Here is a 24,370-nt window from a genome sequence, read left to right as displayed (position 1 = left end):
TTACAAAGCAAAACAATGTAATGCCTGACTCATGGCAGCAATATCACCAACCCACTGACTCACTAACGTAAAGATTAGACAAAAATAATTATGATAATACTTATTTATATAGCATCTTAACAGGTGTTACAAAGGGCTTTACAAAGCAAAACAATGTAATGCCTGCCTCAGGGCAGCTCCCAGGCATGAATGTGTAGTCTGCTGAACAAGGAGACACGGCGGCTGCTTCCGGATTCAATGTATGCAGTGGTGGAAGAAGTACACAGTTCCTTTACTTAAGTAAAAGTAGAAATACTCAGATAAATGAGTACTTTGGTAAAAGTAAAAGTCCTCCATTCAAATTCGACTTAACCTCTTAACAGGCGGGCAGAAAAGTGGCAATTTCTTTTTACTTGAACTTGAGGACTGCATACTTTTTTTGCAAAGCTTACCACTGCACTCCAAACTGATTGTGTGACTCCTATTGTTCTGGACCGGGCCAGATTTCACACCTCCACTTCCTCCCACAGGCTGGGGAGATTTTCATCTTAAATTTTTATTCGTCCCAAATGTCCCAGCCCCATCGGATTTCTTAGCTTTTTTCACTGTTTACTTATCATGCATTGCAACACTAATATATGGTTAGTACCCCAAGTCAGACTGCCCATATACAAATTATCTTGGTGGTCTGAGGGCAGTAGCCCCCTCCCTGGGGAAGCACTTAAGTTAAGTACCCTCCCTTTGTTCACCCAGCCACCAGCCCCGGAAAATTAACACCTGAATGCTAGACTTAAGTGGCACACAAGCAGCAACAAGCAGCAGACAAGCAGCAGACAAGCAGCAGAATTGGTTTGATTTTTTAGCGCTGCGTCTGTAGCTTTATACTTTTTTTTTTTTTTAACAAATGTTTTTTATTTTCCATTTTTTTACATAAAACTAGACAAACAATACAGTAACAGTAAAAATCAATGATAAATCACAGGACAATGACAGAAATAATTATAACAATAATGACAGTCCAGTAATTAAATCAAAATAAATGTAGATTAAAAGACATAAAAATAATAAATACAATACAATACAATACATGTGCTCTTGCTCGCTCTACCTCACTCTTTCCTTCCCCTTCCCTCCCCCTCCACCCTCCCATCAGGACCCTCACTTGGACTATACATGTGAGGATTCTGTGAGGATTGGCCCATTCCCCGCCACACGCTTCTTCAAGGTACTGTGATGATTGGTCCATTCCCCGCCACACGCTTCAGGAGCGATTACCTATTTCCATCACGCACCTGTTGTAGTTTATAATTAGCGCTCCAGAGGCTTCATATACTCTGGCCTTCTATCAATCGTTGTCGGGTCGTTTTGGATTACTACTGCTATTGCCTGTTCCCCCCCGTTGTTGTGCCTCGTCTACTTCTTCTCCAGGACGTTCTTTGGAAGTCGCCGCTGGTGTATATCTCGATCATCCGTTGGAGCTGTGCCTCGTTGCCCGCTTTACGCGTTTGCGCTTTGGTGAGTTTTTGGAAACAAACCTTTTGGATTATCTGTTTTTTGTGTGTTTGGATAACACTGAAGAAATACCGTTTTTGTTTTGTACTGGACTCAGCTAATTTGTGTGTTAGGATAACACTGAAGAAATACCATTTTGTTTTGTACTGGACTCAGCTAACTTGTGTGTTGGTACACCGAAGATCAAGTCACTTGTGATTTATACTGGACTCAGCTAAGGAGGACTGAACTGCACTGCCTCTGTGTACAGTTGGATTGATTATTGACCACTCTCTCTCTCTCTCCGTTTCCTCCCCGAGTTGGATCCGGGAGTATCTGCAGAGCCGCAGAGGTAGTGGCGCCTACGCCGATTCCCCACCTCTAAACCGGGAGGATCTGCAGAGCCGCAGACAACTCTGCCGAAAGCATTCTCCTTTTTGTTAATTCTGATTTGTTATTTGGCTCATTTTTTATTCTGTAATAAATACGCCCTAGTGTTTGGCTAACTCTGAACTACCTGTCTGTGCCGTGCTGTTGGGGTCGGTTTCAAACCATAACAATACATCCACTATTCCATTTAACATCAGAAATTACAAGTTCAGCTTCCCTTTATCTTCTCCACCACAGCTAACCAGATTGCTATGCTGGCTTCATTAACACCTAAAATTCGTGCAGTAGATATCTCTAGATAAATCACATCGAGATAGGTAAGAACCCATACCTTCCGGCACATTTTATCCCGTTGAATCCAGCGTGACGCTATCAACTTTTTGGCAGCCGTAAGACCGGACAAAATTAGTCTCTTTACATGTACAGAGGTTGATAACTGAGAAACATCATTCAACAACAATACAGAAGGCAGTGTAGGTATGGTCAGAGATAAAAATTCTGATAATTGAGTGGTTACTTTTTCCCAGAATATCTTAACAGGAGGGCATTCCCATACATATGCATAAATGTACCAAGAGCACCGTTTAAACACAAGGAGCATCGAGGGTCTTGTCTGAGCCCCATTAGGTGCAAACGTCTAGGAGTCAGGTAAGTCCTATGAACAAAATTAAGATTAATCTGTTGGTGATCCGGGTTGCGTGATGATAGCCGAACGTTTGCCCAGACTGCATCCCAATCAAAATCTACTTCTAAGTTTGGGATATCCTTCCTCCAAACCGAGTCTAGGGGAAGGACATCATATGAGGACGTAAGTAAGTGACGATAAAAGTCAGAGACGAAGCCTCTCGATGTCTCCTTTTCATAAAAGAATTTGCTAAATCTGTGTTGCTCAAGTGGAATATTTAATGGGACTCTGTTAGCTTTATACTTATAGCACATGCATGAGCCTGTCTCTTTTGAAAGATAACATTTGGAAGTTACTAATGCAAAAAAGGAAAATAATTTTTAGTGCTAATGAAATAGAGTAACAGAGGTCTGAACTTGTGTACTCACATTTTTCTGTAGTGGTTGCAATATAAAGAAAATTATAATACGTTCAGAAATGGGTCTTTGAGAGAGATCCGGGTAAACCGTGCAACAAAAAAAAAACTGCCCAAAATCCATTTCCTCATCCACGGCCATTCATTCTGAAGTGTGATTGACTTCTGGTTTTCGCTTGTCAACTTTCACCTAGATCCCTTATTCGGTGCACGTTATGTGTGTAAAAGTAGAGAAGTGTTTGCTATTGGATGTACTTGAGTAGCTAAAGTAAAAGTACATATTCTACATGACATTTGTGTATCCATTGACCTCTATAGGTTGTGTTAAAGTGGTATGTGGTCCAGTTATGCTGCTCTAATGTTATGTTAAAGTGGTATGTGCTCCAGTTATGCTGCTCTGATTACATCCTCTTGAAGTTGACAGGCTTCAAATGTGAAGTATATAATCTTCATACATTTAAAATGTTGTATATATTATGTTTTCTATGCAAAATCATTTTCTTCTTCAAAGCAGTGGAGGTTATTCCATGAAAACACGTGAAACACAAATTCACTCATAATTCATAATTATTATTAATTTACATATATATATTTTTTTAATTATTATAATTTTTTTATTAGAAATGTCTTCCGCTGTAAAAAAAATGCCAGTGAATAATCTTTTTTCTTCAAAAATGGGTAAGTGACAGCTCTGAGCTCTCTGATCAGGCCTGCAGTCAGTAATGGCTAGCTGTCAATCACTCAGGTGCAACTTTCCCTGCACGGGCTGACCTTATGAATATAATAGCCAATCAAAATAGGCATCTAAGCCCGGTCCGTGCAATATTGCTCTTGCCATTCACGAACGGGGATTGAATGATTGACAGCCTTGAAATCCAATCAGAGATTGGTGCCAGCTCTGCAGTTGCATACTGTTGATTGCTACGCGGAACTGCGGGGCGGCGCCACTCAGTCAAGTGTAGTAGTTTCGATTCAGTGCGTCAGCTTAGCTAAGCTTGTGGTTTGGTAATAACAAGATATAAGAAGTGTATTCTCAGGAGTGGGAGAGATCAGCAGGAGATACTGTACATTATTGACAGTGTTGGATTTGGATATATATGGAGTCTGGACACACACTTTATCAAGCCGACAAAAGCTTCTCAAAGGGTTAACGCGACGGCTCGAGGCTCGTTCCAACCTGATGTGCAACCAAACTACAACTACTGTTCTGTAATTACTGAAACTGATATGGCAAGTCAAGATTCAAGAGGTTTATTATGACATACATGATACACATAAGTGCAGTAAGGTGACGTCTGATGAGTGAGTGGCGCGATATATCTCTCTCTTTCTTTCTCTTTCTTTCTTTCTTTCTCTCTCTCTCTCTTTCTTTCTCTCTCTCTTTTTCTCTCTCTCCCTGTCTCCCATGCTCCCTCTCTCTCTCGCTCTCTCTCACTCTCTCTCTCTCCCTGTCTATCTCGCTCTCTCTCTTTCTCTCTCTCTCTCTCACTGCCTCTCTCTCTCTCTCTCTCTCTCTCTCTCGCTCTCTCTTTCGCTCTCTCTCTCTCTCTCTCTCTCTCTCTCTCTCTCTCTCTCTCTCTCTCTCTCTCTCTCTCTCTCTCTCTCTCTCTCTCTCTCTCTCTCTCTCTCTCTCTCTCTCTCTCTCTCTCTATATGGGTAACGCATGTATTCCCGGTAACCTGCCCCATTTCTAAGCCATATAACCCAGGACGTTATACGAGCAACATTAAAATCTTTTCTCATGTCAAGAATGATTGTTATAGATGCCAAATAATTCACCTTTAAAAAAAAAAAATCATGTAATGAGGGATGGCGGACCTCTAAAGTTGACCTAAGTTACCGGGAATACCAATTCACTATCTCCTCCAATTTAAGAGAGAATTAAAATGTTTTGGTTGTTTTGTAGGGATATCATCATCATGTAACATAATACCATAGTTCTCCCCGAGTTATCTCAAGATAATTCAAATTTAGCTGAATCTGAAGGAAAAATCCGGGTATGGGATATGAGTCAACATAGTTCATGGCCTTCAATTGATAACAAACATAAAAGGCTTAATTTTCATGGCAGATGCATGATATGTTTTGGGCATGATCTTGGCACCCCAATGAACAACCAAAATGAGTTTCGTCTTTTGTGGCCAATTATTTTAGGAGATAATTACGTTTCACATATTGATCCCAGGTTACCGCGAATACCTATCCTCACAATTCCAGATAAACACTTAAATCTCCTATTTTACTAAAGATTGGTGAGATTTTATTTTTGGAAATCATAACAGCAATAATAAAGGTTAGGTGTAAACCAGAATTACTAGAATGTGTTGTGTTTTGTCTGTTAAAATGAGCAAAAACAAGGAAAGGGTATTCCCAGTAACTTAACAAACAAGTGCAAAAAATACAGTTCTAGAACAAGTATTTAAATTTTTTCTATATTCAAGAAAGTGGAAAGGAACCCAACATTTTCAATTGTCTGCACACAATCGTTGTTTTGTTATTCCAAGATGGCATTTGAACTGCATTTTGGAAAAAACAGGTATTCCTGGTCACCTGAGTTAGGGTTCACCACCATGCCCCTAGTCAGTCTACACCACCATGCTCCTAGTCAGTCTACACCACCACCATGCTCCTAGTCAGTCTACACCACCACCATGCTCCTAGTCAGTCTACACCACCACCATGCCCTTAGTCAGTCTACACCACCACCATGCCCCTAGTCAGTCTACATGACCACCATGCCCCTAGTCAGTCTACACCACCACCATGCCCCTAGTCAGTCTACACCACCACCATGCCCTAGTCAGTCTACACCACCACCATGCCCCTAGTCAGTCTACACCACCACCATGCCCCTAGTCAGTCTACACCACCACCATGCCCCCAGTCAGTCTACACCACCACCATGCCCCTAGTCAGTCTACACCACCACCATGCCTCTAGTCAGTCTACACCACCACCATGCCCCTAGTCAGTCTACACCGCCATGCCCCTAGTCAGTCTACACCACCACCATGCCCCTAGTCAGTCTACACCACCATGCCCCTAGTCAGTCTACACCACCACCATGCCCCTAGTCAGTCTACACCACCACCATGCTCCTAGTCAGTCTACACCACCATGCCCCTAGTCAGTCTACACCACCACCATGCTCCTAGTCAGTCTACACCACCACCATGCCCCTAGTCAGTCTACACCACCATGCCACCATTCTATTATATATGCTAGCCTACCCCTGATAATATTAATACATTTAATTAATGTGTTAGCTTGTAGCTAACGGCCTGGGCCTCCATGTTGTGTTGTTAGCTTGTAGCTTGTAGCTAACGGCCTGGGCCTCCATGATGTGTTGTTAGCTTGTAGCTTGTAGCTAACGGCCTGGGCCTCCATGATGTGTTAGCTTCAATTAATTAATTACCGGAATACATATAAGTTACCGTGAATACCTATATGGTAATAGTATTCCTGGTAACCTCTCCTTTTCACAAGTCACCGGAATACATATCAATATCTAAAGTTACTGTGAATACCAATCAGGTTACGGGAATACCTATTTAGAATACCTACCTAGGCATGGTATTCCTGGTACCTAAAGGTATTCTCGGTTACCCATAGGTTACAGGAATACCTTTCTCCAGTTACCGGGAATGCTTTACAGATCTCTCTCTCTCTCTCTCTCTCTCTGTCTCTGTCTCTCTCTCTCTCTCTCTCTCTCTCTCTCTCTCTCTCTCTCTCTCTCTCTCTCTCTCTCTCTCTCTCTCTCTCTCTCTCTCTCTCTCTCTCTCTCTCCCTGTCTATCTCGCTCTCTCTCTCGCTCTCTCTCTCGCATGTGTGTGTGTCGGTGCCTGTTCATTTCCTATAGTGCTGAAATGCGTGCGTTTGACTCCATCCAAATCTGTGTGTGCTGTAGCTGTACTGTAGTTGCCTAATGATTGCCTAATCAATGCTATTGGGTATGTGCCTGGCCTGCTGTATAACCTCTGATTGATCTGGTGATACGTTCTTGACTAGTATTGTGTCTTGGGAGTAAAGCTGTGAGTGTCTCTCCCGTCCTCCCCAATTTCTGAACTCACCAGCCACCACTGACACACACATTGGGGGATGTTTAAAAAATATTATTTAATATAATATAACATAATAATTTGTGCTTCACCAAAAAAAATTGTCAGCAGCCGCCACTGCTTCAAAGTAACTAGTAACTGATGGGTTCAGATAAATGTAGTAGAGTAAAAAGTACAATATATTCCTTGAAATATAGTGCAGTAAAAGTATAAAGTTCCCTGAAATTTAAATACTCACATAAAGTACAAGTAGCTCGAAATTGTACTTAAGTACAGTACTTGAGTAAAAGTTACTTTCCACCACTGAATGTATATACTAGGGGTGTGCGGAAACGTCATTATCTGTATCTGTTCAACCAACAAAATGATCTGTGTCTGTGTATTATTATAGAAGACCAGAAGTGGGCTTGGTTTATAACGTTTAGTTTTTTTCTGATGTGAGAGTGCGTCTGTCTCCTTGCCCTTGAGGTGAGAGAGTAAGCATCTGTCTCCTCGCCGCTGATGTGAGAGAGTGAGCGCTTGTCTCCTCGCCCCAGATGTGAGAGAGTGTGCGTCTGTCTCCTCACCCCTGATGTGAAAGAGTGAGCGTCTGTCTCCTCGCCCCTGATGTGAGAGAGTGAACATCTGTCTCCTCGCCCCTGATGTGAGAGAGTGAGCGTGGGGCTGTGGCCCCTATTTCCTCACTTTTCTCAACTCGTGCATCCCGTCGTGATTGGCTAGCTGGTCTTGATGGCCTACTATCTGCTCCTCCCTCCCCATCAACATGGACCCCCTGCAATTTGCATACCGCCCCAACAGGTCCACGGAGGACGCCATAGCCCATGTGCTGCACACAGCAGCATCACACCTGGACAAGAGGCAGGGGAACTATGTGAGAATGCTATTCATCGACTACAGCTCGGCATTCAATACCATAGTCCCCTCCATACTCATAGCCAAGCTCAGGGACCTGGGCTTGAACTATGACCTCTGCCAGTGGGTCTTGGACTTCCTGACTGGCAGACCCCAGGTGGTGAGAGCAGGCAACTGCACCTCCTCATCCATCACCCTCAACATAGGGGCCCCCCAGGGCTGTGTTCTGAGTCCCCTCCTCTACTCCCTGTACACACACGACTGTGTGGCTCAGCGGAGTAGCAATACAATCATCAAATTTGCTGACGACACAGTGGTGGTGGGCCTGATCTCTGCCAACGACGAGAGGGCCTACCTGGAAGAGGTCAAGGTCCTGGCGGGATGGTGCCAGGAAAACAGCCTCTCCCTGAACGTCAGCAAAACAAAGGAGATGATTGTGGACTTCAGGAGGTCGGGGGTCAAGGACTACAGCCCCCTCAGCATCGACGGGGCACCGGTTGAGAGAGTCAACAGCTTTAAGTACCTCGGAGCCTACATATCCGAGGATTTGACATGGACCACACACATTGACAGTGTTGTGAAGAAGGCACGACAACGCCTCTACTTCCTCAGGCGCCTAAGGAAGTTCCAAGTCAGTCAGAAGATCCTTAAGAACTTCTACTCATGTACAATAGAGAGCATCTTGACCGGCAACATCACCTCCTGGTTTGGGAATAGCACTGCACAAGACCGAAGCAGACTACAAAGAGTGACACGTTCAGCCGAACGCACAATTGGAGGGGGGCTCCCCACCCTCCAGAACATTTACAACAAGCGGTGCAGGGGCAAGGCTAAGAGAATCATTAAAGACTCCAGTCACCCGAACAACTGCCTCTTTGAACTGCTGCGGTCAGGCAAGCGATACCGGAGTCTCAAGGCGAGCACAGAAAGACTCAGAAGAAGCTTGTATGAAAGTATTCTGTACTTCTGTATGACAACTATTAAAGAAACTTGAAACTTGAAACTTGAAACTTCTATCCCCAGGCCATCAGGCTGCTAAACGAACAATGAATGAACACTACACAACAACAACCACCAAACGCACATAGCACACACATCCACACGCACACACTCACTTTAAACAAACACACTGTAGCACCCACTCCACACACTTTATAGCACACACCCACTTTAAACAAACACACTGTAGCACCCACTCCCTACACTTTATATTTATTGATGAAGGATTGCACTACAACTCGTACACCTTACTGTAAATTGTACCTAAATTGTACCTCATCCCATTTCTGCTTTGCACTATATAGTACTGTACATTAGTACACTGCATAGTATTGTATATTATATGGTAACTCAGAACATTGTACATATGTCTATACCGAACACTGTGACCTCATTTTCTTCTTCTAAAATTACATGCTATACTATGTTATTTGATACTATCTTGTCTAGCACAGTCTCTGGAGCGTAACAGTAAGAAGCATTTTGTATGAAAGTATTCTGTACTTCTGTATGACAACTATTAAAGAAACTTGAAACTTGAAACTTGAACTAGCTGTAGGTGAGCCTGGAATGGGCTATGGGCTATTTTTACAACCGTAATTTTAGTTTTACTTAAGTCAACTGTAATCAAAGTAGCAGTAATTTTACTTGAACAGGATATTTTTGTACTCTTTCCAACTCTGCTGGTCCCATACCTGCTGTGATGATGTCTCGTCCGCCCTGGAAAGTCTCGTCGTCGAAGTGGCGCTCGGCGCTCAGCGCGAACACCACGTCCACTGCCGCGTTGCTGAGGTACATGTTGGCAATGGAAGACTTGAACTGTATGGTGGAGAGGGGTGTTTTGGAGGTGCCTGCTGGGAAACAGGCCTTTTGGACTTCATATACTGTTAGACTGTCATCAATCTTGGAGAGAGAGAGAGAGAGAGAGAGAGAGAGAGAGAGAGAGAGAGAGAGAGAGAGAGAGAGAGAGAGAGAGAGAGAGAGAGAGAGAGAGAGAGAGAGAGAGAGAGATAATATGTCCATACTGTAAGTATATTTTTTTGTTAATTTCTACTAATATCTAGTTTCTGAGAGTATATGTCACAGGCTGATAGGGATTTTTATGTTTTAAAAAGGGGAACTATTTTACTATTTCTTTCACTATTTGGGCACTTTTACACAATTCCTGTGAATTTATGGAACACATGTGTAAGGTTTATTTAAAAAAAAATATATTTTTTTTCCTTTCTAATCGAGTACTCAAAAGCAGCATTTGTCTACCTCAAAATGTTAAGCCGTTTTGAGGCTTGGCCACGCCCATACTCTGAATGCGATTTGAGTGACAGGGAGAGAGAGAGAGACCCCCACCTGTAGCTCCGCCCATACGCGTGCGAAAGTGAACTCGTAAACAAACATGGCGCACGCATATATTTTTGATCCGGAGAGTGACCCCGACTGCGACTCCGAGGAGGAGGAGGACGAGATTGAACGACGAGGGCTTCAAGTTGTTTCTGAGTGGTGGGTAATGTATACTGTCTAACAACAGTCAGTAACAGTAACGTTAGTTAGTAGTTATTTATGACGTTATAGCGAGGTATAACGTTAGTTTTCTTTGGGTAAATTAGGTAGCATGCCCAACGAAAAGAGAAGCATAATGTTATATATTGCATCCACGTCTTACAAGTACAGTAGGAATTGTGTTGAATCTGTTCACTTTACAGTATATGCACTTTCGTTTATGCACTGCAGGTGTGTCTGTGGCAACTGTGCTCGAATGCCTACCGCGGTGGAGAATCTTTGTTGCCTGGAAATACCTCAGGTATTGATTGATTGAAAACTTTAGATTGCAGAATGGGTACAGTACAGCTCAATTACATAAGGGGATGCAGACCAGAGAAAGACTTTCGTCTTGTTTACATCAGGGTCCCCCATTTTCAATTCATCATAACATAAATGACATACAGGTAGACAGTACTGTTGCATCTAGACATTCATGACATACCAGATCTACAAAATATACAGTACTGTTTATGAGTAACATAAACTGGCTAACAGTTACAGAAAACATGCATCTGGCTAATGTCACATTCTTTAGATTGACCTTGAAGGATGAGGACAGGGTTTAGGGTGAATAAATGGACTAACTGTGTTGTTTTATATAGGTCAGGAGAAGATGTGACCAAGCACCGGAACCCCCGTTGTGCATGGTAGACCACCCAGGTTTGGAACCGGTCTGCCTAAACCGATATTCGCTGCAAATGGCAAACAACATTTACAGGGCAGATTATGGGTGTCTGCCAATCCGGGGCGTAAACAAGTATGTATAATGTAATAACAGTACAGCTGTATAATGTATTTGAATACTGTGTTGTGCATGAAGGAATGTCACTGTGTTGTACAGCACAAAACACAATTTATTTTACATTATAATACCAGCGAATATTACTTGTACATCATACAATTGTGTAATTGTAAATGAACAAAGGCAGTTGTGCAAATAGTGACAATTCAAGTATATACGTTGGCTTCCATAAACACATACTAATACTGGGAGGAATAAATCCACTACTATAAGAGGAGTAAATAGCACTGACTTGCCAAACACTTTTAATTATTAAATGGGGTAGTGTTTACAGTGTTCACGAGAATAGTCCACATGAAGTGGCTATTCCAGTGGTGTGGCTTCAAGACGCATTGCCCAGTTGCCTCTGAACTCTGAGACAAGCTCACAAATTCCAACAGCATCTTCCATACACCACTAGCTTAGCTATATACATTACTCTACATGCTAATGTTACAACAAGTAAAAATATCTAGTTAGCAAAATATTTACCACAAAATAGTACAAATGCTATTTACTAAGGTTAGGTCATTGAAAATCAGCCTATGACTATTTAGAAAGCTTTACATCGGTTAACTGAGAGCTTATGATAAGGTGATGGAGGTAGCCGTTGTGTAATGCACATAGGATGTACAGTTTACAGGACAGGGTGAATTGAAGTCCACATCATTTGCTCGTATAACAAAATGCAGTTGTTTCAATGTAGGGAGTAAATGAGCCGGGGCTTTCCCTAAACAATGATGTGGGGTGCAGAGCGCCACCACGTGTTTATATACACACACAGCTCAATAAATTAGAACAGTGTAAAAGTCTATATATTTTGCAGTAATTTGTGCAAAAGGAGCCCCACCCAAGTACTGAGTGAACATACTTTTCAGAAGGCCGACATTTCTATATTACATTTCTCTTCAAACTCTCAAGATATTGAATTTTGGGCTTTAAGCCATAATCATCCAAATTAAAACAAATAAAGACTTGAAATATTTCACTTTGTATGTAATGAATCTATAACCGAGTTTTGCTCGAATTACTGAAATAAAATAACTTTTCCACGATATTCAAATTTATTGAATATATACCGTATATATAAAAATCTTGGGGTTAGACAGACACATCATTGGGCAATAGTGATTGGAGCCCAAAGCATGCGTCTCAATTTCTTTTATAGACTTAGCTGGCACGGCCGGGTATCACCGGCCACTGGGAATTCAAACAGACCTATATCAGTGGAATGCAAAATATCCCAACGCTGATAATAATAATAATAATAATAATACACTTTAGTTGTATAGCACCTTTCATACAAGGATTTGGACATTTACGGTGGCCAGTTTAGAATTGCAGCCTCCCGTAGGTGCTCTTTGAGAGCGGTTTTGAAGGTGGGTAGGGATTCACATTTTTTGTAATCTAGTGAAAGATTAAATCTCTATTCATTATGTACACGGACAGCTGCAGATCGCTTGATGACCAAAGGCATCTGGTTAAGTTTTCAGATGACACTGTCCTTGTATCCCTACTGCAGCGCTCCTTTTCATGGACCTTTTCATAAATAAAATACTTCTTTTTCTTCTTTAGTCGTTTCAGATATGTAGCTTATCGAAGCTTTGTCAGCTGGTGCTGGGGTTTTCTGGGCCGCCACGTGAGGGTCGTCATTCCCTCTTGTGTGGTCCTTCGCATCCATGCAGAATACCCAGACGAGGAGGGGGTATACACTGGCTTCAGACCGCCGCCCCTTGACTAAAGAAAATAAAAACATTAAAAAAAACTCTAAAACCTTTGTGTTACTACTGTATAATGAGTCTTGGTTGGTATGAGTGTGTATAATGAATATAAGTATGGGTTGGTAATAGTGTATACAGTACTCATTGTTTTATGGTTGAAATGTTCGAGATAAATAAAGAACATTACTGACTATGAGGGAGCAGGTTCATTGGACCAGTAGCCTGGTCTGGCTTCAGACCGCCCCTTCATTAAAGCGTGACTCATATCCCGCAATGGCATCCTCCATCGAAGGCCTGTCAAAATGCGCAGACAGATGTTCAGGGATGGGAATCTCAAGCACCTGCTCCATGTAACGCTCCGGTTCAAGGATGACGCTGTCAAACAAGAACTCCATGAGCTCGTTCACATAGTCTGTAAATAAAAAATGCCATGTCATGTTATAAATGTTATTTAAATGTATTTGTATTCTTATAACTTTATTGTTATCGTTGCTGTTTTAGTCTTTCAATAATATAGTTTATGCAGAAAATGACAATCAAATGGGAAATAAGATAAACTAATAAGATGAAAATAAATATGCAGTGCCTTTATAACCCTATACGCTCTATACAAGCCCACTTTATCATATATAAATATCATATTGATAAGCCTTGTGTACTTGGCTTTATACAATTAGTCAAATGTGTATAAATACCAGTACATGGCCATTTAAAAGGGAAGAGGGATATGGCCTGTTGAGAAATGTTACCCCCAATAGCCAGTGCCTCTGTTTTGTCTGTTAATTTTATATCCAGAGTAATAACCAAATGTTTTAATTTTACTCATACGGCATGGAATCGACCTCGAAATAGAAATGGAACAATCTAAACCCAAGTGCCCAAGAATAAGTTAACATTCCAAGAAATTGCATGTTTTACTCACTGAATGTTGCCGCAGCCCTTATGGGTTTCAGAGTGTAGCCCCCCTTCTTTGCCTTGGGAAAATTTAACTTGAAGGCAGGCTCTCCGGTGGAACTTGTAGCTTGTGGGCGTTTGGCATTTTCATTGAAATGCATTGCAGATAGGTAGAGTCTGAAAGAACAAAAATATATATAAGCAATATATTTTTAATAGATCTAGTAGGTAATCTATTTTCTACATAATGAGTGATTACACATCAGGTGTTCATAATTAGTCATCTGTACACAATCTAAATTACCTGCAAAGCATTCCTAGAAATGGAAACACAACGTTCTTTGGTGCGAACCGTAAGATGACACTGTGATAAGACTCCAATGGAGACGTTTGGTGGTGTGGACTGAGTTTAGCGACATCCTTCAGGATTCTCTTGTTTAGAAGCACTTTTTCAAGTCTGAAGGCAGCCTTTGATTCTAAAGGTAAAAAGAAATTGCATTCAGAAAAAAATATGTTAAATATATACTCATCATGAAAGATGGACAGACATACATAGGTCTTTTGACAATATCAACTTCTGACACATAACCATAGTGTGTACATACGAGGCTTCAACCACTTGCTCTTATCTCTTGAGAGATGGTCCGCATGAAGACACTTTTTAAACAGTGGGTCTTTATGTGTATGGACATCATGCATGTGGTTGAACAGTGACGTCCACTTTGCCACTTTCTCAGGGCCTGTCTGCGATGAAGATGCAGTCCAGTAGAGGTGGTTTGTTATGGCTTGCCTCCACTTCTTCACCACCAGACAGTCCTTGTCCTTGGCCACTTGGTCCACCTTCTTAGACAACCCTTGTAATAGGATTTTGCAGAACATAAGTCATCATCCAGTCTATTACATAATTGATTTACTTACCAAGCTATACATTGTTTACACAGCTTAATTTTAGACCTTTGATATCATGCATATTTAAACAGAACAGGATAACAACAGCATAAGAGATTGAATGTGTCATACCCTTTGCTAGATGCCAGACATCATAGAAGTGATTGATGCCCTGATCTCTCAGGAACTTCTGAATCTGGGGGTGACGGTCTGTGACAATGCAATCCAATGTCACACCACTGTCCTTCAGAAGAGCTAGGCTTCGCTGCAATCCTTCTTTTTCCATATGGTAACTGCCACAAACCTCATTGCTCTGTTGAACAGAACAGAGGCAGAACAGTATTTTTTTTTTTTCTAGATTTTTTTTTGTATTTTTTTTTTTTATTATTTTTTTAAACAGACATATAAACAAACATGACAACACACGATAAGATATACAAGCATTAAGGCGGCTAGGTGGTGTAGTGGGCAAGGCACTCGCCACCAGTGTGGAGACGCTAGGATTCGCGTGTTCGAATCCAGCTCTCCACATTGTTTTCAGATTAGCTGGTCGTCCGCAGTAATACACATTGGCCGTATTACGGGGAGGGAAAACTGAAGGGTGGGGATCGAACGTTGTGGACAGCGACTCCTACAAGTCGGTTGGTGCGCCTGCGCAGTAGAATCAGGAAGTGTCGGGGGCAGCGTGAGCCTCCCACGCGTTACTCCGCGCCACTGAGAGATCGAGCTGCGCAGGTGAAAAGATGCGACTGCTGTTACCTCAAGTACCGGAGGGGACTTGTGCTATGTATGACTTAGTCCACATTGCAGCCGGCTTGTGGGAGGCAAGAAACAGCGTTCGTGACAGGGGAGGGTTGAATTGGATTATACGAAATTGGGATGGGAGAAAATATAGAAAAATGGGAGAAAAAGTGGATCAAAAAAAAAAAAGATATACAAGCATTAATTCACAGTGCATATCCAATGAAATTACCATTTAGTCATGTCTTATACAGGATATACCCCTAATACCCGTTATGTGATTATGCCATTTATATAATAATAATAATAATAATTTAGGATCGCATTGCTTAATTGGTAATTTGGTGTATACTATGCCCTTCAGCCTATGTGGAGCTACTATATTTTCTTCTAAATTTCTCCTTGGATACTAATGCTTGGGGATCAAACCATGTTGTTAGTGGTCGCCTTAAAGTAGTGGTAGAAATCTGGAAATGCCATACCTCCGTCTGCTTTGTTTCTCTGTGCGGTGGATCTTTTTATACGTGGTGGTTTGTTATTCCAAATAAATTTGTATGTGGAGGAGTGTAATTCTTTCCAGTAACCGTTTGGAGGGGGTAACGGTAGAACAGTATTTATGTTTGGACACTAGGGGGCACACCAGCTCTATTATAAGAGGCTCTGTATTCAGAGCTAGTACATGCACCTGTGAGGATTCACTCTCAAACCTGGAACTGCTTATCTGCAACAAACAATTGACAACTGCTCTGTTCAACTTCATCATCATTCATCTTTTCCTTTGGACAATAAAACCCTGCAAACTACATCGGCTGCATCTTGGACATTCAAGTCATTCAATGAGACAAGCGGCCACTACAAGTAGTATACCGGTATTCACCTGCACTAGCTGGATGTCTATGACAGTGTTGGAGTCTAGTTCCATGACGGAGTAGCTGCCGTACTTTGCGCAGTGGCCTGTGGACATACAGGAGTAGAATAACAATTTCATCAATGTAGTGCAATACTCTGAATTAAATCATAAAGTAGAAATCTGACATTGGGAAATGCTTCTAACCTGGGGAGTCTGCACGCATGTCGCCGCCAACGATGACCTTATTCTTCTGGCTCAAAGTTGCAAGAGTCACCTGAATGAATGAATGAAAACTTTATTAACAGATTGCAGAATGGGTACAATACAGTACGGCTCAATACACACAATATCGCCATACTACTACTGTTACAAAGGGTCAGATTAAACCGAATATATATATTTATTGCTTGAGATCCCTTGTATAATATTTGTATATCGTTTGATATCCCTTGTATATTCTTTATATACACGGAATATCCCTTTACCTGGGTACAAACCAGACCATAATACTCGCTCTCCTATTGGACAGCGACCCCTAGGCGCCAACGACCATACACCCAATGGCAAGTTCAAAGGCAACGCCAAGGCATGTCTCAACATGTCCAAGTCTGCGCAGTAATACGAGACAGAACTGAGGTTGGCACTAGATAATTCACCTTACGTATAAATACGGCGCAGGTGGAAACAGCAGCAATTCGTTCATTACTAGTAAAGCCTTCACCACGAGACAACGTGTAGTGAAGGGGGCAACTTTGCCTCTGAATAGAGCCTTGAGAACCGCGTGCGAATAGATTGCTAAAGTGTCAGAGTTTAACGCAGTACCGTTGAGTTCGACTTATTCTAATGTGAAGTAATAGTCTATCATTTATAGTGTATCGTGCGGCTACCGTTCTTCAGTGACCAGCATTACCACCGGTTCGTTGTGTATATAGCTAGTGCACTTATCCAGGCTGGGCGGCCTAAACTCGTGCCCCCACCCGAGGAGTCCTAGACGAGAACCGTTGGATATGTACACCGGAGAACCTACACCGGCGACTGCAGAACCTTTTCTGGTTGGATTATATTGCTTCACAGGCTGCCGACATGTCATTTGCATAAATTAGGAAGAGTAGCGGTCCTAGTATGCTTCCTTGTGGAAACCACACAGCTCACTGTGAGGGGGGGGGGGGGGGGGGGTAGAGTACCGTTTACCTCCTGTTGTGTCTTCCATTTGTTAATAATGGCAGGTTCCAAGTACATCCTGGCGTGTCTCCGAAACGCGCTGTACTTCATCGTCTTGACGCGGAATGCATTGAGAACCTAATATTTTTTAAGACAAGAAAATAATAAATTAATAACGCTAAACACAAACAAAATGGAAACATAATGGATACATGACTTATGCAATCAATACCTTCTCCATTTGGTTGAAAGATGCCCCTGTGAAGTAGACAGCAGCAGAAAGTTGTAGGTTCCCTGCAGGTGTGGTTCCAATCAATGGCTGACTCGCCCACTTTCTGCTAAACTGGCAATGGGGGCACCGTTGATTGACAGCCAAGAAGGTTCCTCGCGTTGTCTTCTGGACATCACATGCAGCACTGCACACCGGACACTTTTGGAATAACTGGAGGAGACAGTCTTCGTATACGATGTATTTAGGTACATCGTATATGGGTGGTGAGGCTTGCCTGCTCAAGGGATATGAGCGTAAGAATAAAGAAAAAAGAAACACAATGACGTAAATAAATGACGTCATCTACATCAGAACTGGCACATTACTATTAGAACAGCATTACTATTTACTGGCTAAGAACTTACGCTAGAATCGAGGACTCGGTCGTCGCTGAGTCAGGGGTGTAGGTGGAGTCATGAGGCTCTTGGTCCTCAAAGGGGGAGCTGAAGAAGTCATCGTCATCCAAATCCAGCCGTGGTCGTTTACCGGATCGAACCGCCTTCACTGGTGTTGAGGTGGAGGGAGCAGGTTCATTGAACCAGCAGCCTGGGGTTCCAACTCCAACCTCTACAGACGCCACTTTTGCCTGAACAGCTATTTAGAAAACATACAGTAGTTTAGTCAAAGAAGGCAGACTTTAGTTCAATGTGTACAGATTATGGCCTGTGGATGATATTACAGTAGATAGATTGATATCTAAAGGCTATTATAGCTACCAAAACTACATGTGTGCATTACATGTGCAATAGCTACAGAATTGATATTCTAAGCAACACATCACAGCACTAACTGGAATACATAATTTGCTAATTGATCAGAAATGTTACAAACCTTGACTTTTGACATGCGTCTGTAAAGTTCTTATAGAGAGCTGAGTGCCAATAGATATTCTATTTGGGGGGTCGGTCTGGCAACAGATGTCCCGGGAGCGTGTTGCGTCCCGCGTAGCTGGGCGCTGCAAAGGCCTGCTTACATTTACATTGCCCTAAGGATAAAAACAATTACATATATAATACAATACAATGCATAATCTGTCTGTAACATATTTTGATTCACTACTTGGAATAAAACCATTGAAGGTAGGGTAAGAATAGTGCAGGTAAAGTTTAGATATTGAATATAGTCAGGCCCGACTGGATTATCTGATCATTTATTTCACAATTAGGATGGAATACCTTACACTCGTCACACACCTACACACACAGCGTGTACTAACGTTAGATTTCCTTGGCGCAATAAACAGCTGAGATAAACCTAGCTATTCCCCCCCAAACACACACAAGGAACACAATCATTCATTCGCAATACACACAACTAGGTCTACATATATATAATGAAGCACAGAGCTAAAATAACGTTAGCTAAGCTAGCAACAATTATTTAGTTAGCTGACTAATTACATTTGTACTTACGGATTCGTTCGGGTCCCGAATACACGGTACAGCACCCTTCTTTAGTGTAATCCTGGAACTCATCCCAGCATCATAAAGTCCTTTGTTATCAATGTCATCCTCGCAAAAATGTGCGGTACAGACGCGACTACGATGAGTTGGAAAACCATTCGGCGGGTCGCCGAAAATAAACTTTGTCCATTGATGACGGGTCACGCTATCGTCAGGGAATAAATGCAAGGTCACATTCGTTGCACGGCAGCTAGGAACAGCACAACGTAGCCCCGATCTGTTCATAACGATAATCCAATGCTAAGTAACTCACTTCAATTCAATTTGCTTGCGGTTGCGTCCTGCAATAAATACTGTTCAACTGTGTTTACCTGCGCTGGCTCGTGGCTGCCTGGCAGATAGAGGGGGGCGGGTGTTATTATGCAAATTCACCATATGACGTCCCATATAGGCAAATTTTCAGATGACTCACTTGAGGGAGGGACATTATTGTGAGGGGAGAATTGGAAGAATGCGCCAAATCGAGAATTAGAGACATAGATTCTATTACTATAAGTCCACATAGCTATAAAATAACCCGAAACACTGGAAAAGGTCATTTATAAGATAGTTCCCCTTTAAAATGCTGTAAAATTACCCTGTTTTGTGAAATAACCGGCCTTTAAAAGGAATTGCCCTGTGTTTTCCCCAATAGCCGTGTGCCCAGAACTGCAACCATTTACTGGTTAGGGAATACGTTTGAATTGATTGTGGGAAGACCCACAATGCCCTTTTCCAAGTATCTCACAGATGCATGAGGTAAGATGGCAAACATGGGAGATTTTCTAACCCCTGTCCCTGTCTCTCTGAGTGGATGTATCGAGTGATAGTGTGTTGACATACAGATTGCAGTGACTGCTCTACCTCAAACTGGTTCTGACTACCACTGGCGACATGGTTCTGCTTCATGCCGTCTTCAGTCTGACCCATAACGTCTAACCATGCCTGCTCTACTTCAACCTGTTCTGAGTGGTTCTGCTGCCCCCCGGGGAAATTGGCCCTGAGCCATCTTCTTGTATCTCACCCTGTATACCAGCGCTTGTCTCTTTGTTCTTAGTTCTATTTATTACTTTAATTTTAGAATTTTCTTATATACCTTAATTCTACTGCTACTATGTATGCATATATGCGTATTACATGTATTTATTGCTCCTATGTCTGCCCATTACAAACACGGGAGCACTCTAACCCCTGTCCCTGTCCCCCTGTCTCTCTGTGAGTCGATGTCTCGAGTGATGGTGTGTTGATACAGGTATACAGCCAGCCCTGGTCCCGCCCCATTGGGCCTGTCAACCATTAACAAAGAAAAAAAAGAAAAAAAAAAATATATATATATTTATATATATATATCTATCTAACCCTAACTAACCTTACTTGTCATGCACTTGTCCTAATAAACGAACCTACACTGTAGCACTCAACACTTTGATGAACATTGTTATTCAGCTGATAGAGTTGTGCCCTTCCTGATGACTTGTCGTACAGAACTTGTAAGTCGCTTTGGATAAAAGCGTCAGCTAAATGACTAAATGTAAATGTGGTGTGATGGGCATGGTTTGATTGATTGATTGAAAACTTTATTAACAGATTGCAGAATGGGTACAGTACAGTACAGCTCAAAACATACAATTGTCACGTGTCCCCTCCGGTACTCGAGGAAGCAGCCGTCGCATCTTTTCACCTGCACAGCGCGATCTCTCAGCGGCGGGGGTCTGCGTGGGAGGGACACGCCGCCCCCGTCGCTTCCTGATTCTGCTGCGCAGGTGCACCAACCGACCTGTAGGAGTCGCTGTCCACAACGTCCGATCCCCACCCATCAGCTTCCCACCCCCTAATACTGCCAATTGTATTAGTATGAACGACCAGCCAAGCTGATAGCAATGTGGAGAGCTGGGCTCGAACCCAGCGTCTCCTGCATTGGTGGCGAGCGCCTTGACCACTACACCACCTAGCCGCCCCGTTGTTTTGCTTTCTTGATGCAGCTGACCGTTTGAGAGCACCTGCCTTGTGGAAAAACAAAATTTCTGACTTTACCACTTGAGCCCACCTCACCTCCAGACTGAAGTCCAGCCCCTCGGCCGCAGCGAGGCCCTGGCACACCTGAGCTGTCTTCCTGAGGATGGCCCTCTGTGTGATGTCACTGTGAGTGATGGATTTCCCGTTGAATGAAAAGAGCGGCTGGAAGGTGTGGGTGGAGCCCGGCAGGGAAATGAGCAGTGCCACCAAGAGGACAGAATACTTCATGGCAGCCATGATGGAGACAGAGGAGAGGAGGGATCACTGGGGGGATGGATGTTGATATTCTCTCTAAATCCTCCTTTTCCAGCTCTACTTCTCTCTCTTTATGTCTAAAGACTAACCTACACTACCAACCTAAAGACTAACTTACAGTGCTAAACTACAGTATTAACCTACAGTACTAACCTACAGTACTAATCTACCATGCTAAACTACAGTGCTAACCTACACCGCTGTAATCTTGGTGCTCACAGTGGTGTGTGGGCTGAGAGGCAGTCAAGGCCAGTCAAGGTAGCCTGAGGTAGCAGGGTGTAACAAGCTAAGTGGGAACACCTGAGAGAGAGAGAGAGAGAGAGAGAGAGAGAGAGAGAGAGAGAGAGAGAGAGAGAGAGAGAGAGAGAGAGAGAGAGAGAGAGAGAGAGAGATCAAATCAAATCAAATTTATTTATAAGGCCCGACAACACACGTTAATGTCCCCATGGGCCGTACAGGTCTTCTTTAAACAAGTCAAGAAGAAAACATAACAATAAGTCAAGAACAGAACAAGAACACCATAAAGGTCCAAAAAAATGTAAGATAAATGCAAATAAATGAAAGAATGCAAGCACTCCCAGACATACCCCACGCGAAGGTAAGGAAAAACTCACTAAAACCTAACAATAGGGAAAAATGCTCCACAGGCAGTGTGGAGGAGAGAAACCTTAGAAGGGCCATTCAAGGGGGGATCTCCCTTCTTAGATGTTGGTGATAGTAGTGTTGCAGACGGACAGTTGGTAAGCATGCACTCATGTGTGTAGTGAAACACAGATGAGTGCATGCAATAGCAACTGAACATTTTGAAAGATTAAAGATAGAGCTAATAGCGATAGCAACTGAACATTTTGAAAGATTAAAGATAGAGCCGATAGCGGAGAGAGAGAGAGAGAGAGAGAGAGAGAGAGAGAGAGAGAGAGAGAGAGAGAGAGAGAGAGAACAAAAGTGAGAGAGCGAGAGAGAGTGAGTGAGAGAGTGAGAGAGAGGAATATTTCACAACTGTTAAACTATCTGAACTGAATATTTTACAACTGTATTAACTATCTGAACTGAATATTTCACAACTGTATTAGCTATCTGACCTGACTATTTCACAACTGTTTAAGCTATCTGAACTGAATATTCCACAACTGTATTAGCTATCTGAACTGAATATTTCACAACTGTATTAGCTATCTGACCTGAATATTTTACAATGGTATTAACTATCTGAACTGAATATTTCACAACTGTATTAACTATCTGAACTGAATATTTTACAACTGTATTAACTATCTAAACTGAATATTCCACAACTGTATTAACTAATTGAACTCAATATTTCACAACTGTATTAGCTATCTGACCTGACTATTTCACAACTGTATTAACAATCTGAACTGAATATTCCACAACTGTATTAGCTATCTGAACTGAATATTTCACAACTGTATTAGCTATCTGACCCGAATATTTTACAACTGTATTAACTATCTGAACTGAATATTTCACAACTATATTAACTATCTGAACTGAATATTTTACAACTGTAATAACTATCTGAACTGAATATTCCACAACTGTATTAGCTATCTGAACTGAATATTTGACAAATGTATTAGCTATCTGAAATGAATATTTCACAACTGTATTAGCTATCTGACCTGACTATTTCACAACTGTATTAGCTATATGAACTGAATATTTCACAACTGTATTAGCTATATGAACTGAATATTTGACAACTGTATTAACTATCTGAACTGAATATTTTGCAACGGATGTCAAAAATTTATTCCTGCTGTCAGTAGCACCAGTCATACATCAGACATGGACAAACCCCAAATAGGTTTCAAATATTTAAGTTGAGGTGAAGATTGCTTGCCTTACCTTGTGAGGTGATTTACTGACGTTTTAAGGACATCATGTGGTTGAAATATTATTTTACTTGTGAATAGTGTGTTCAGTAGTTTAGCCTCCCAGGTAATCCAGTTGATTGTACTTCTCAAGAATGTTGTTTTAGGATTCCATGTGCTCTCTGTTCATTGTGTGTCTACACTGTGAGTGTGTTTCCTGTGTTGACTTGGTTCTCTATGAGTACACGTGTGTGCGTGTGTGCGTGTGTGAGTGTGCGTCCGCGTATGCGTGTGTGTGTGTGTGTGTGTGTGTGTGTGTGTGTGTGTGTGTGGAGGGAGAACATGTGGTCTCTTATAATGCTGTACCTGGTCACACCTCACTGGAGTGATAAGGAGACGTTACACGACAAATGCCTGAGAAGGAATCCCCCTGAACAGTGTGTGTGTGTGTGTGTGTGTGTGTGTGTGTGTGTGTGTGTGTGTGTGTGTGTGTGTGTGTGTGTGTGTGTGTGTGTGTGTGTGTGTGTGTGTGTGTGTGTGTGTGTGTGCATGTGAGTGTGTGTGTGTGTGTGTGTGTGTGTGCTTTCTGTACTTCTGTAGTGTATACATGCTTTATGTTCATAGACATTTTGGATTGAGTGAACCCAGATCTACTCTCTCCGAACGGGAGAGTGATAGAAAGAAAAAAAGGAAGAGAGAGGGAGGGGCTTCTCTCTCTCTCTCTCTCTCTCTCTCTCTCTCTCTCTCTCTCTCTCTCTCTCTCTCTCTCTCTCTCTCTCTCTCTCTCTCTCTCTCTCTCTCTCTCTCTCTCTCTCTCTCTCTCTCTCTCTCTCTCTCTCTCTCTCTCTCTCTCTCCCCCCTGGTTAACCCTGGTTAAAAGAGAGAAGAACAAGTAATATTTTTTTAGTTTTTTGTTTTATAGCCCTATAAATAATATAAACATGTTTAAAATGAATAATATTTACTCATTTTAAGTATGTTTGTGTTTCCAATGCACAATATAACGTTAATATATCAAATATAAATAATCGTTTTCCTGAACAGGAAGTGACTCACTGTCTGTAGCCGCATTTCTCCTAGCCGTATTTCTCTCGTCTCGGGCTAGACGCAATAGCGCTCTGAGTGCGCGTGCACGACGTGCACTGTTTCATCGCTGTATCCGTCGCA

General features: G+C 42.2%; 2 protein-coding genes across 3 annotated transcripts in view; both read right to left on the bottom strand.

Annotated features, from left to right (window-relative positions):
* Positions 1–23,418, bottom strand: part of vwa10.2 (von Willebrand factor A domain containing 10, tandem duplicate 2) — a 167,594-nt gene extending 144,176 nt beyond the window's left edge. For both annotated transcript variants that reach the window (XM_084319062.1, XM_084319063.1), the window contains exons 1-3: positions 23,238–23,418; positions 21,150–21,668; positions 9,505–9,712 (exon numbers count right to left, since the gene is read on the bottom strand). In XM_084319062.1, the coding sequence (XP_084175188.1) occupies positions 9,505–9,712; positions 21,150–21,350 (409 nt within the window). In that variant the 5' untranslated portion in view covers positions 21,351–21,668; positions 23,238–23,418. The remainder of the gene's footprint in view (positions 1–9,504; positions 9,713–21,149; positions 21,669–23,237) is intronic.
* Positions 12,284–19,123, bottom strand: LOC311232308 (uncharacterized protein). The gene is made up of 13 exons (XM_084319064.1): positions 19,068–19,123; positions 18,487–18,640; positions 18,021–18,249; positions 17,617–17,890; positions 17,415–17,522; positions 16,428–16,497; positions 16,251–16,327; positions 14,765–14,945; positions 14,350–14,598; positions 14,049–14,220; positions 13,773–13,921; positions 13,042–13,262; positions 12,284–12,866 (listed from the first exon to the last, which is right to left on the bottom strand). The coding sequence occupies exons 4-12, from the start codon at positions 17,623–17,625 to the stop codon at positions 13,084–13,086; spliced, it is 1,194 nt and encodes a 397-aa protein (XP_084175190.1). The 5' UTR covers positions 17,626–17,890; positions 18,021–18,249; positions 18,487–18,640; positions 19,068–19,123; the 3' UTR covers positions 12,284–12,866; positions 13,042–13,083.
* Positions 23,419–24,370: the final 952 nt, after the last annotated feature.

The sequence above is a fragment of the Notolepis coatsorum genome (assembly GCF_963971535.1).
Source record: "Notolepis coatsorum genome assembly, chromosome: 7".
NCBI lineage: Eukaryota > Metazoa > Chordata > Actinopteri > Aulopiformes > Paralepididae > Notolepis > Notolepis coatsorum.
This window is presented reverse-complemented; position numbering and strand designations above follow the sequence as displayed.

Excerpts from the sequence above, each read along its gene's own strand:
- LOC311232308 (XM_084319064.1), bottom strand. Across the intron at positions 14,946-16,250 it reads TAGACATCCAGCTAGTGCAG|AGCAATGAGGTTTGTGGCAG; the intron begins GTGAATACCGGT and ends TCTGTTCAACAG. Across the intron at positions 14,221-14,349 it reads GAGCAAGTGGTTGAAGCCTC|AATCAAAGGCTGCCTTCAGA; the intron begins GTATGTACACAC and ends TTTTACCTTTAG.